Raw genomic sequence first — 13,422 nt, 5'->3', positions numbered from 1 at the left:
GACCCGCCTTCTCCCCCAGGCCAGGGGGGTCCCACGACCCGCGCCGCCAAGAAGACGAGGCTGGAGCCCTACAGCCTGACGGCCCAGCAGCGCAGCCTCATCGGCGAGGACAAGGCCAACGCCAAGCTGTGGGGTGAGGTCCTCCGCTCCCTCAAGGACGGCCCGGTGAGTAGGAAGTGTCACCCACAGCTGTCACTTAGCGTGTGTGAGCACATGGTTGAGAGACATTGGGGTGGGACGTGTCCCCTCACCTTCCCCGGAACCCTGCGCCCACCAGCTCCGCCACCCGCAGCCCATCAGGCTGGCTCTGGCTCTGGCTGAGACTCGGGATGTCCTAGGGGTGACCTGCAGTGTGTCCTGCCGTGTCTGCACACCCGGCTGCAGTGTCCCTGTGTTGTGGCCCGTGTGGTGTGCCCTTCCCTGTGGTGAGCAGCAGGCGCCCTGGCTGGGCCCCGCCGGGCGCCTTCCCTCCGGCACACACCTGGACGTCCCCTTCCCTGCGGGCGTGGCTGTGTCCCCGCAGGCAGGCCGCGCACTGCAGGTCCAGCTCGGCTCCCTTAGGGCCATCCTGGGGACTTTGTGGTGGTGGCTGGTTCTTCCTTTGCTTCCCGAGGAGCCACCCAGCCAGGGACATCCCTTTTGCTCCCTCTGCCCTCAGCGGGGCTAGTGACCTTGAAGGGTCGCTGTGAGTCAGTGTCGGGGCATCTTTTGCCTCTGCCCTGTCCTGGCGGGAGATGGCTGTCCTCGGGTCACCTTCAGCATCACCCCAAGCCTGAGACCTGCCCTGGGGGTTCCCTGCGGGGGTCCGTCCTCCGGGCTTGGCTCCGCCGGGTGCTGCTGTGAGTGGCCCAGTGGCTGGAACAGCGCGGCCTCTGCTGCCAGGTACCAAGGCCCAGAGGCCACCGAGGCCACGGGGCCAAGGTCAAGTGTGCCCAGGACTGGTTCTTTTTTTTTTTTTCAATGGATGCAACTTCTTTATTTTTATTTATTTATTTTTTATGCGGTGCCGAGGCTCGAACCCAGGTCGAGCTAGGGGTCACACATGCCAGGCAAGTACCCTACAGCTGAGCCCCCACCCACGCGAGGACTGGTTCTTTTGGTGGTTCTGGGGAGAACCCCAAGCCCCTTTTTCCGTTTTTGAAGGTGCCTGTGTGGTCACATGGCCTCTGCCCTCCTGGGGCACCTTGGGCTGGAGCCTGGTCTGGCCTCCCTTCCCAGCACCGCAAGGCACCCTGTGGGGGTGGGTGTCTCCTCCTGGACCCATCTGCACACTCCCTTGGGCCTTGTAAGGCGACGTATTTGCAGACCCAGGGCGGGGCTGGGTACCCTGGAGGTCCCGCCGTCTCTCACTTGCTCTGGCCCCGTGGTCCGCAGAGCTGGCCTGCTCTGTGGACCTTCCCCGTGGCCTCCCTGAGCCTGGCCTGACTCCACAGCGCCTGCTGTGCTGTGCTGGTGGCCCAGCTGGCCGGCCCTGCCACCCTGGTGCAGGGACCCGGGTGAGGCTTCCTCTCTGGGCCTGTTCTCCGAATGACGGAGGTCTGGCCACGGCCCCTGGGCAGCGTGGTGCCACTGGTTCCCGAGAGCCGTGGAGGGTGGCTGGCCGCCAGGCCTGCGGCTCACGCCCCCTGGTTTCAGGTGTTCCTGAGCAAGGTGGAGGAGACCTTCCAGTGCATCTGCTGCCAGGAGCTGGTGTTCCGGCCCGTCACCACCGTGTGCCAGCACAACGTGTGCAAGGTGAGGGCGGGAGGAGCCACCCCTGCCCACAGCTTGTCTGCCCAGTGTCCCTTCCCCAGGTCCTGCTGGTGGCTCTGGCCTCGCTCCTGGTGCTCCCCTGCTCTGAACCCTCTGTGCCCCGTAGTGCTCTGCTGGAGCACAGCTCCCGGGCTCTGGCTGTCCTAGCCTCACCTGCCAGCCTCACCCGCCAGCCTCTGGGAGCTGCTTTTCTCCTTTGCTGGCCTTTTACTGGCTGGGGCCCAGGGCAGGGGAAGGTGGCTGCGCTGCCTGAGGTCTGGGAGGGAGCGCTGAGGGCAGAAGGAAGCCTTTCTGGAGGAGGTGGCTTTAGCCTGACAGGAAGTGGCTGTGGTGGGGAGCAGCATCCCAGGTCCTTAGAGCATCGAGGCTGAGGGGTGGGCAGGGAGGTCAGGAGGCCGGAGTGGGCCCTCAGATGGGCCTCAGCAGGCCTCTCCTCCCCTGGTGTGTGCTGCCAGCACCACTGAGGGCCATCACTGTTTGTGTTGAGGGTTCGTGGGACGCAGCCCTGGTCTCCAGGCTCATCTGCCTGTTCCACGTGAGCACAGCCCGGGTGGGAGGGCTGCCAGGGGAGGCGGGTGTGCTGTGAGGGCAGACAGGGCAGCTGGTAGGTCTGGCCCGGTGGGGCATCTGGGAAGGCCCTCTAAGGCAGTGATAAGCCTGGCAGGTGGTACGACCGCCGTGCAAAGGCTTATCCACACCCTGGGACGCTGGGCTGGGGTGGATAGCAGATGCTGAAGAGCAAGCCTGGGGTCAGGGGGGACCTCTGCCTTGTGAGAAGGCGGCTACTGCTATTGGCCATGGGGAGACATTCTCTCCAGCCAGTGGAGGTGGACACACAGAGTTTCTCCCTGCTGTGTCTTGCAGGACTGCCTGGACAGGTCCTTCCGTGCCCAGGTGTTCAGCTGCCCGGCCTGCCGCTACGACCTGGGCCGGGGCTATGCCATGCAGGTGAACCAGCCGCTGCAGACCGTCCTGCACCAGCTCTTCCCCGGCTACGGCAACGGCCGGTGATGCCCAGCACTTCCTGGCGGCCCCTCCCTGTGGGGCTCCCCCCCGTTCTGTTTTAGTGGCTTAACTTAACGTGTAGTCTCCCTAAAAAGGCTTGTCTTCCTTTTTTTTTTTTTTCTTTAAACCATGCATTTTCAGGAATTTCATGTTCTGGCTGGAAGTTGGATTTCTCAGTGTTGTGTTCAACTTTTTATATATAAAGCCTGCGATGTATCTGCAAAACGGGAAAAAAACAACCCCAATGTTTGAGGATGGACTTGGCAACCACGTGGCCTGGGAACTGCGTCGGTTACTGCTGTGAAGTCCTCAGAGGTTCCCGCCACCGACCCGCAAGGTCCCAGCTGCCTAGAACAATCTCTGCAAGGTTCGTGGCTCTGGCCCCCAGTCAAAGCCGGCGCCTCTTCCTGCGGCCAGCAAGGTGGTTTCAACGGTGGTGGCTCTGGCCCTGGGCTCGGTGGCCCAGCTGACCACCAAGAAGTCCTAAATGAGGACGGCCTCCGGGCTGCGGGCACACCCTCAGCGTTCCCCTGGTGCCTGCGACCCGCCTTTCGAGCCCCTGTCCCGGGAGCTACCTCAGCTGGACTCGCTCCCCGAGCTGGGGAGGCCGCCCCCAGCCGCGTCCAAGTGCCTTGGCTCCCGCTTTCCAGAGACGGGGCTCTTTGCTTTCAGCACTGAACTGTTGGAAAGTGAACCAGGTTCTGCACACTGTGGCCGTCCAGTTCTTCCCAGTGCTGGGTGGGTATCGGATGGTCTGGGTCTAGCCATCCTTTACATTCAGTTTGTGATTGAGAGTTAGGGAGGGTTTTTCTTTTGTTTGTTTCTTTTTTTCTTTTTTTTTTAAGAACACATTTTTAAATGAATTTTTTTGTAGTTACTGTATATGTATCAAGAAAGATATAATTTAGGGTTTGTTTGTGTTGGCTTTTTGTTTTATTTTGTATTTTTTTTTTTTGAGTGGTTTGTTAATTTTTCTAACTTTACCAAAGTTTGCAGCTTATACCTCAATGGAACTGGGATGTTTTCAATCAGAACTGCAGACAGACTGGAGCAGGAGTGTTTTTAAAAGGGCTTTTTTTCCTTGCTAGATTGTTGACGAGTTAGGGAAGAAGCACCGAGACCTGTGTAGGCTTTTTCTGAAGTTCAATGTTCTTTGTCCAGACTGTAGATTCTCAGAATAAACCTTCTCCACAGATGGATCTGATCGTACGTCCTCTTTGCCACTTTGCACCAATGATCTCATTTCTCTCTCCACAAACCCCAGGAGAGAAAGCCAGGCAGGAACCGTCACCCGCACTGTGCAGATGACAGCAGACCTGGGAGGTGGCCTCTGCGCGGGTCCTGGCTGCAGCTCAGGGTGCTGGGCTGTCCGCCCACCATTCTCAGTGGAGCTGGCTGCAGGGTTTTTTGGGATATTTTTTAGTTGTTGACGGGCCTTTATTTTATTTGTGTGTGGTGCTGAGAATGGAGCCCAGTGCCTCACATGCCAGGCAAGCGCTCTGCCACTGAGCCCAGCCCCTGTAGATAAAGTGAGGCGAGCACACCCAGTAAGGCCCGCCCTGTTGCATGTGGCAATGTCCATGCTGCGACCAGAATTGAGTAGGGCCCTCAGAAACCACGGGGTCCACAAGCCAAGGGTCTACTCCTGGACCCTTCCAGGCAGCTTGCCGGGCTCAGTCCTGGAATGTTCTAGTCCAGTCGGACATTCTGCAGTGTGGCAACTACTGTCTGTGCTGTCCGTGGGCAGTCACAGTGTGAGAGCCGCCCGGAGGAGCCACACCCCGACTTTCCCTACTGGGCCAGAGAGAGGATCAGTGCAGACTCGCCAGTCGAGCCTGGTCACGCCAGGGCCCAGAACTGCCCTCCGCCATTCTGCCCCTGTGGCCCCAGGCCTGCCTCTGACTCCACACTGCAGGAGGTCCGGCTGGAAGGGGTGTGGTCTCCCAGAAAGCTGTGGGGGCCCTGCTCCTTCCTGCAGCAGCCCGGTCCTCACCTAGGGTTCTGCAGACAGCGGAACAGGATGCGAGGGGACGAGCTCTGCCTTGAGTCGGTGTCACCAGATCAGTCGACTAGGGAATCAGCCTGGCAGGGCCTTCTCCCACTGGACCCCCAGAAATGCATTTGTGATTTTATTTTCTGGCACCACACTGGGGAGCTGGGGATTTAACCCTAGGGGTTCTCTATCACTGGGCTGTTTCCTCAGACCTGCCTTGTGACAGGGTATCTAAATTGCTGAGGCTGGCCTTGAATTTGGGATTCTCATGCCTTAGCCTCTTGAGTAGCTGGGATTATAGGCATATAGCACCATGCCTCTCTCCTTGGTATATATGTTTTAAAATATTTATTTCTTAGTTGTAGTTAGACACAATAAATTTTATTTATTTTTATGTGGTGCTGAAGATCAAATCCAGGGCCTCACATATGATAGGTTAGGGTTCTACTGCTGAGCCGCAACCCCAGGCCTCCTCAGTATATTTTTAAAATTTATATTTTAAATGTGGGATCCAAATGTCCTTTTTGTGTGTGTGTATGTGGGGGTGGGGCGGGTACCAGGGATTGAACAGGACACTGAGCCACATCCCCCAGCCCTCTTTTGTATTCTATTTAGAGACAGGTCTCACTGAGTTGCTTAGTGCCTTGCTGTTGCTGAGGCTGGCTTTGAACTCATGATCCTCCTGCCTCAGCCTTCCGAGCCACCGGGATTATAGGCATGTGCCACTGCATCGGCCATGTTTTTTTTTTTTTTTCATGCATCAAATTAACCCATAGGGGAAGGGAATCTTTGTAAAACAGTGGCCATTTCTTGGCTCTACACCGCAGGAAATGAAGGATGGAGACAATTGGAACTTGAGCACTGGTTCTGCTGACTATGATATCTCAGGACTAGGGCCAAGAGGGTCTCATGCCATTTTTAGGGAGAGATAGCCAAGCACGATTCCTGGCCCCAGCCTGCCATGAGATCTGCATGTCTGCAAAGAATGCAAAAAAGACAAATCTTTTCCTAACGTGAAAACTTTTTTTAAAAATATCTTTGTTTTATTTATTTTCACCTGGTGCTGAATATCGAACCCAGTGCCTCACCTGTGCAAGGCAAGCGCTCTGCCTCTGAGCCACAACCCCAGCCCCCTAACGTGAAAACTTTCTAACAAAAAAATTGAATTACTTAGTAATCCCTCAAATATACCCAATCTCTAGATTCAACAGTTGTTAATGCTAACTTTTTTTCACATAAGAGATGGTATTTAAAAGTCAAGCAATTTACTAAGTTCTTCTAAGAAATAAAAATTTCAGTCTGAATTCCAAAACATTTAGAGGGTACACCTGGAATTAGGAGAAGGGCTGCCTGGGATGCCGTCCCATCCCACACCTGTGTTTCCCACTGGTTTGGGAGCTTCTCCAAGGCATTTACTATTTGCTATTTTTAAAATTAAATTTAAATTCCACAAGGACTACATGAATGTGGTCCCATAGGAATTTTAAACACCCAGAACAGATCCAAATCTCCTTTGACTTCACTAAGCATGAAACTTTCTTCTCCTTCCCCAAAGATTTAGCCTTCTCAGCTTGGGGGTGCATTTTCTGGGCACCTGACACTATGGTGCTCAGAAACTCCATGATCCTGGTTTCCAGGTTTCCATGATGTCTTGTTGAATACAGAGCCATTCTACAGCTGTTCAGCAACAATGCAGGAGATATGCCAGGACAGTGCTGTGAGACGCAGATCTGCCCCATCCCCATCCCCCACCCACCCTCCAGCTGCTACACAGTACCCCAGAGTACCAGGTGCCCCGAGTTACTTATCCAATCCCCTACAGATGGATATTTAGAGCACAATATTAGCAGCTGTAGTGTGCAAATGGTTCAGAGTGACACCACTTTCAGGGAGAAATGCTTGCTGTGTTATTAGAAAAAGTCAATGGGCTGGGGTTGCAGTTCAGTAGTAGAGTGCTTGCCTCAAGCCAGAGGTACTGCGTTCAATCAGCACCATGTTAAAAAATAAATAAAAATAGAGATAATGTGTCCATCTACAACTAGAAAAAGTCAAATTGCCCCATTTACACCCCTGTCCTTACCAGCAAAATGGGAGCATGCCCACACCCCTGCCTGGTCCAGAACGCAATGATGATGATGTCAAGCCTTTATTAAATGCTGGTTATATGTGAAGCCACAAAATCACACTCTGGCCCAGAATGCGCAGGGAGGGCGATTCTAGGCTTATCGCTGGAATTTGGTACTGAGTTTCCAAATTGCAGGGCTAAGCTTGACAGAAACCAAGGCAACTCATTTTGCAAAGGAGGACAACTGAGAACATGAGAAATGCGTGCCTCGCTCCACTTAATTCCTACAACATCCCCAGAAGGGAAGCAGGCAGTATGTGGATGTTGTCAAGTCCATTTCACAGGGGAAACCGAGGCTCAGCGAGCTGACTTCGCTGGAGGCCACCCCAGGGAGGCATGGGGTCCGGCTCAGCTTCCACCCAAATAAAGAAGGACCAAACTCGTCTCCTTCCCTACACCTTAGGAAACTTGTTGGGCGGACACCCAACTTGATTCCGAAGGCCTGGCCCTTTTTTGCAAAGGTTTGCTGACCTGCTTTGGGGGTGTGAATGCTTGTTGGTGGACCCTATATTTTGCCAGTCCTCAGTCCTCCTCCTTTGCAAAATACGTTGCTTTTGGTGCTCTGTTTCCGCGTTCGGCACGTCTCAGGTTTATGGAACTCGGCGCCCAAATTCCGGCGCCGGTTCTCGAACCCCCTCTGAAGAGCTCCGGGCCCGGTGCTGATGTTGTGCTGGTTCTCACGTACTCAGCCGCCGCCTGATAACCAGGGCGGGATCCGGAGCCATCGGGCAGTGATTGGCACCCACCCCAGCCAGTCGGCGCCTGGGGCCGATCCTGCAAGCCAATACTTGCTTCCCTCAGTGAGGGTCGTTGGGCGGTCCCTGAGGCGCCCTTGTCAATCCGAGGCACAGTCACCATTCGGTTGGTCTCGGCCGCTTTGGCTGGCGTGCGTTGTATCCAATGAAAGCGGAGCCGGTCAGTGGGCACGTGAGTGGGCGCCGGCGTGTCCCTGCAGTACGACCAATGAGGAGGCAAGGCTGGTGCCTGCTCCTTCCCAATCGCAGCGCGCGGTGGGCGGGCCGTGCGGTGTTGATGGGCCCGGCGGAGGGGAGGGGCGGAGCTGTCAGCCGCAGCCAATGGGCGCGCGGGCGTGGGCTCTGCGGCCAATGGCAGCCGGGGCGGAGCTGGCGCGCCGCCTCATAAGCCCCCCCCGGGGCGCTCGCGGAGGGCTCGGCCGCCAGCGACCGAGCGGGGCTCGGCCCGAGCGGGGCCTGGGGGTGCGACGCCGAGGGCGGGGGAGCGCGCGCCGCTGCTCCGGACCGGGCCGCGCGCGCCACCTCAGGTGAGCCCGCGGGGAGGCCGGCAGCCGGCCGCGTACGAGCGCGGGCCCCGCCGCCGCCATGCCACCCCCGCGCCGCGGCTCGGAGCTGCGGGCGCGCCGGGGACTCGAGGCCCAGGCCTCGGGCGCGGCCTGCTCGGCCGGGCCGCCGCGCTTTGTCCCGGCCGGCGAGGCGGTTGGGGGCGTTAACCGCCCGGTCCTGGGCGCCCGCGGGGCTGCGGCCGGGGCGGCGGGCCGGACAAAGGCGGGGCGCGCCCAGGGCGGAGGCGGGGGCGCCCCTTCCCGGGCCCGGGGCGCGCGGGCCGAGCCCAGGCGGCCGGGCCGGGCGGCACAAAAGGTGACAGCGTGGGTGGCCCGGCCGCGGGCCCTCCTCCTCTATTATTCGAAGTGATCCTAATGATAATTACAATAGGAAAAAGAGAGGGAGGGAGAGGGAGAGAGGAAGGGAGGAAGGAAGGAAGGGAAAGGGGGAAAAGACCCCGGGCCCTCGGCTGCGCCCCCGGCGTTTCCGGCCCCCGGGGCTCCCGAGAGGCTGAGGGGAAGCGCCCGGCGCGGACACTCGGCGGCCCCGAGGTGCCCGTCACCGCTCCCACCCCCTCCGCGAGTCAACCTGCTGTGCCGTCGCGGCTTCCAAACACGCCCCCCCGCGCCCCGCATCCCCCCAATAAGCGTGCAATCTGGGCTCTTTTTTTTTTTTTTTTTTTTTTTTTGGATTAAAAAAAGGAATCTACTTGTTATGCGCTCGCAGCTCGAGACGCGTGTCCCCGTCCCTCCCCCTGCAGCCCGATCGCCATCTCGGAGGAAGCCCCTTCTCTAGAGATAATCGTGCTGTTGCTCCCGCAGCCACCCTAGTGTGGTCCCTTGTGGACATCCCTCTGGCAGCTGGGGACGGATTCGTTCTGAAATGTGCCCGTCCTGGGGTTTGCCAGGGCCTGGATCTGCTCAGTGGGTGCGATGACATCAGGCCAAGTGGGGATCTGTGTCCACTTCGGCACCGGGAAAAAGTGGTTCAGCTCAGCGGAGCTCAGCGATCTTGCAATATGGAAAGAGTATCTTTTCCCATGTGACTGTGTCAGCGGCAATTATTGAGCGTGCCCCTTTGGGTCCTCTCACGTGCCAGCGCTGTTTAGGGTCTGAGGATGGTGGGATGCAAAGGGCTTGGTGTCCTACCCCACCCCTCTGTCCCAACAGCCAGGTATCCCACTGTCTCCAGGTTGGCCAAGTCTAAAACGGCACCTACTCTAAAGTGGGCTCATTAGATGACTCCTATGGGCTTTTATCAGAGCTTTGCCAGGGCTAATGACTCCCCTAATTCTCAAATAATAGCTGCCTCCTGAGCCTCCAGGACGGCTCCACAGCCTCTCCCTGCCACCTACAAAAGCTCTAGGCAGCCCCTCTGCCTTTTATTTTTTGAAATCCTCGAAGGACGGAGTGTAAACTGGTAGAGTCAACTTTTGATGCTCCTTGTTGAGCAAGGATTTCTAAAACTTGCCGGCCCTCTTTCCGCGTCTCTGATTGGACACTGTGCAAGTCTTGCTGCTTCCCCCCACTAGGTGCCGGGGACACTGGGAGGGTCAGACCGTCCTGGCCTGGTGGAGGTCACCGTGGGGGAGGGAAGGAAGTGGTGGAGGTTCCGTTGCACAAAGGCTGCAGGGTGCTTGGTGTTATGTGTGGAAGTGTGTGCTGTGTCAGGCCCCGTTGTGAGTGCGTGCACAGGTGCGTGATCACTGAGAGTTGACACGAGTCTTGATTGTCTGAGTCTCCTAATCCTTTCCTCTACGGGGAGTGGGCTGCTAAGCTGACCTTAAGTCCTAGAGCTTAAGGTGTGGCAGACGTCCTCCTTTGTCATACTTTACTCTCTCTTCTTAGCAAAGACTTGTCCTCAGTCCCTGTGGCTTCCTGCAGGAGCCCAGACTCTGGACCCCTTGTGCCCACCCTGCCTAATTTCTCGGCCTCCCTGCAGGTGCTCAGCTCCACCCCCATTTGTCCTGTGCCCCGCCCCTTCCCCTGGAAGGCTGGAGTCTCCTCCATGGGGGGCCCTCTATCCTTGGCTCCTACCAAGGAGGGGGGCTCATTGGCCCTGGGAGTTTGGGTGTGGAGTCCCGGAAGATTGGGAGGAGGGACCTTAACCCCTGGGGACCTGAGTTTTAGTGGGGGGAATGCATTGAAGGTCATCCACTTTAGAGAGTAATGGGCTAGGAGGTGAGCTGCCCTAGGCTCAGCTCTGGGACTGAGCACTGTGTAGTGTGGGGACTGAGGAGTGGGCAAGAGAACATTTCTGGCTGGGTGCGGTGGCATGTGCCTGTGATTCTAGTGACTCTAGAGGCTGAGGCAGGAGGATGGCAAGTTTGGGGCCAGTCTCAGCAATTTAGCAAGATCCTATCTTAAAATAAAAAATAAAATGGGCTGGACCTGGGTGTAGTGGTGCATGCCTATAATCCCAGTAATCCCAGTGGCTCAGGAGGCTGAGGCAGGGAGAGTTGCAAGTTCAAAGCCAGCCTCAGCAAAAGCGAGGTGCTAAGCAACTCAGTGAGACCCCGTCTCTAAATAAATACAAAATAGGGCTGGGCGTGTGCTCAATGGTTTAGTGGTTCAATCCTGGCACATCCATAGCCCCCACCCCAATAATAAAAGAACGTTTCTGGGTGGCTCTTCCTGGGAGATCTGGATGTGTGGTTACAAACTCAAAGCTGTGTGACCTTGGGCCAGTCACTGCTCAGAGGCCAAAGTGGGGAGCATCAAACCCTTCCCAAGGCCCCTGGGAAGAGAGCAGTGGACAGCAGGAGAACTGTGGAGAGGATGCCTGTGCTGGGCAGCCTGACAGATGGCCAGCCCTCACCCCCCCCCCCCACCTCCACAGACCTGCCACATGGCTGCCTGATGGGGCCCTCAGACCTGTCCTTCCCCAGAGGCCTCTGCTTCTGTCAGTGTCTTAGGACACTGGACAGTGGAGGAGGGACTGAATGTGGTCGGTTGGCCCTGGCAGCCGGAGTTTCTGGCCTCTGTTCTATGCCCTGCAGTCTGTGGGATCTGAGAGACCTGGGTGCAGCTGCCTCTGGGCAGTCACTTCACCTGTCTGAGCGCTGGAGGCACAAGGTGCACAGCACTGCTACGCGGGGGTGGGGTGGGGTGGGGTGGGGTGTGTGTGTGACTCGCTCGGGAAGGGGGGGCTCTGGCTGCCTGCCCTGCCTGCCAGGCCTCTCCCTCTCACCTGCCCTGCCTGCAGGCTGGCCGGGTGTCCTGGGCATGGCAGGGTGGTGAGCAGTGTTCCTGGCTTCCAGCCACTCTGTCAGGAGCATCTCCAGCTGTGACAGTTGCACATGTCCAGACCTTGCCCAGTGTTCCCTGGGGTTATCGTCGCCCCATATTAGGACTCAGGACTTAGCAGTTATCCCCGCGGCAGCACATGTGGGCCCAGACCCCATCTGCCTGGTCCCCAGTTCCCTCTGCTCCCATCCCCGCCCTCTGACAGCAGTGGCTGTGGATTCTAAACTGCGTCCTGTCCACACCCTGTTTCCACCCCAGGGAGGAGACACGCCCACCCCTTGCTGCAGCCCGGAGCTGGGGGGGGGGGGGCTCTGGGCTCCTACAGGTCTTGTGGAGGTGGACTGCCTAGCCCTTCTACTCTGTACCCCCCTCCTGTCAGCTTTGTTAGCGCTGTTCTTTAAGTCACTTTAGGCTGACTCACTCCTTTCTTGTTGGCCTAGTCCTGATGGGTGAGGCCCTGGAGTTGTGGGAGGCCATGTGCTGTGCTTTTATTAACATGCTCAGATGCACTGGCCGAGTGGAGGGTTGGTGTCTGGGAGACACCTGTGGAGACACTTGCCCAGCACATGGGGGGCCCTGTGGAGACACTTGTCCAGCACGTGGGAGGACCTGGGTTCCCTCCCCAGCACCACCACACACACACACACACAAAAAAGCATTGTCACTTTGTTGAATTGAGTTTTTAATTTTGGGTTTTAGGTTTGTGCTACTTGGCATGGCTTGTGTTGGGACCCTCTTCTTGGCTAGGAAAGGGGTCTCAGCTGGCTGCCAGTTTTCCCTCCTGCTCCCTCAAGGGGCTCTTAAAAACACCCTTTCCCGTGGGGTGGGGAATGTGTGGAAGTCTCTTCCTTCTGCTCAGTTTTGCTGCAACCTAAAATTGCTTAAAAAATAGTCTATTTTTTAAAAATAAGAGAAACAAAAACAAAAATGATCTTACCCTGGTCAGGACCTTCCGGTAGTTTCCTGTTGCCCTTGGAAAAAATTCTGGGCCCCTTCTGCGGCCTCCTTTCTGTGCTGGCCGCTGGTGGTGGGGAAGACCCCGCTGGCCTGCCCTGCCCTCCTGGCTGCCCTCTTCAGGTGTGGCCGCCTGCCTGCCTCTGCCCCTTTGCACCTGCTGCTTCTCTGCAGCGAGCCTTTCCCTCCTGCCACCTGCAGGGCCTCCTCGCAGTCAGGCCTGGCCAGCGGGGTCTTCCCCACCACCTGTCTGAAGCTGCCCTGCAGCGCCCTGTCTGCCCCTCCTCCGCCTTTTTCTCTTGGAGCTCACGGGCCAGCAGTGCGTATTAATCTCTTCATGTGCTGTGTCTGTCTGGTCCACTCGGGCAGGGGCACTTTCAGTAAAAGACCAGAAAGTAAATATTTTCATCTTTGTAAGCCAGACAGTCTGTCCTGGCCGCCCCACTCTGCCACCATGGCCAGAAAGCCACTGTGGACTGCATCCCAGCAAGCGAGTCTCCGGTGACCCCGTAAAACTTCATGCACGCACAGGCCTGGCCGTGGCGGCCAGTTGGCAGGTCAGGGAGTATTTCTCTTCTTTGCACCACCACCACCATTAAAAATGTCCAGACCATTCACTCTTGGTCTGTGGGCTGCACAAAGACCCTGAGCTAGAGTTGGCAGACACCTGGGCCATGGTGAGGGCCACACAGTAGATGCACGACATCCGAGTGTATACACAGCAGGGCCGCCCCTGGTGCCACGTGGGTCTCTCCCTCCTGCCTAGCTTCAGTCAGTCACACACTAGACTTTCAGAAGTGGGTCCCAGACTGTTTAGAGGGAACTCAAACTACAGAGATGTAAGGAAGGGGTCTTGAGGACCCCGCAGGAAGCGCGGGGGAGCACAGGCAGAGAGACAGAAAAGGGCCTCAGGCTTGGATGGCCAGACCGTGACCTGTCCTCACCTGGGATTCTCACCAGCCCCAGCTCAGAAGAGCTGAGTGCGAGGTCCCCAGGGAGCTGTGTGTGACCCTGCAGGTCCTGGGAGTTGAAAGGAAAGAGCGCCTG

General features: G+C 57.4%; 2 protein-coding genes across 10 annotated transcripts in view; both read left to right on the top strand.

Moving 5' to 3' along the window:
* Uhrf1 (ubiquitin like with PHD and ring finger domains 1) overlaps positions 1–3,956 on the top strand; it is a 28,780-nt gene extending 24,824 nt beyond the window's left edge. For all 4 annotated transcript variants that reach the window (XM_071603760.1, XM_027952787.2, XM_027952785.2 and 1 more), the window contains exons 15-17: positions 20–165; positions 1,636–1,734; positions 2,617–3,956. In XM_071603760.1, coding sequence (XP_071459861.1) covers positions 20–165; positions 1,636–1,734; positions 2,617–2,763 — 392 coding nt within the window. In that variant the 3' untranslated portion in view covers positions 2,764–3,956. The remainder of the gene's footprint in view (positions 1–19; positions 166–1,635; positions 1,735–2,616) is intronic.
* Positions 3,957–8,058: 4,102 nt separating this feature from the next.
* Positions 8,059–13,422, top strand: part of Kdm4b (lysine demethylase 4B) — a 115,384-nt gene continuing 110,020 nt past the window's right edge. For all 6 annotated transcript variants that reach the window (XM_027952587.2, XM_027952586.2, XM_027952588.3 and 3 more), the window contains exon 1: positions 8,059–8,157. The gene's annotated coding sequence lies outside the window, so the exon portion shown is untranslated. The remainder of the gene's footprint in view (positions 8,158–13,422) is intronic.

The sequence above is a fragment of the Marmota flaviventris genome, chromosome 1 (assembly GCF_047511675.1).
Source record: "Marmota flaviventris isolate mMarFla1 chromosome 1, mMarFla1.hap1, whole genome shotgun sequence".
Taxonomy (NCBI): domain Eukaryota; kingdom Metazoa; phylum Chordata; class Mammalia; order Rodentia; family Sciuridae; genus Marmota; species Marmota flaviventris.
This window is presented reverse-complemented; position numbering and strand designations above follow the sequence as displayed.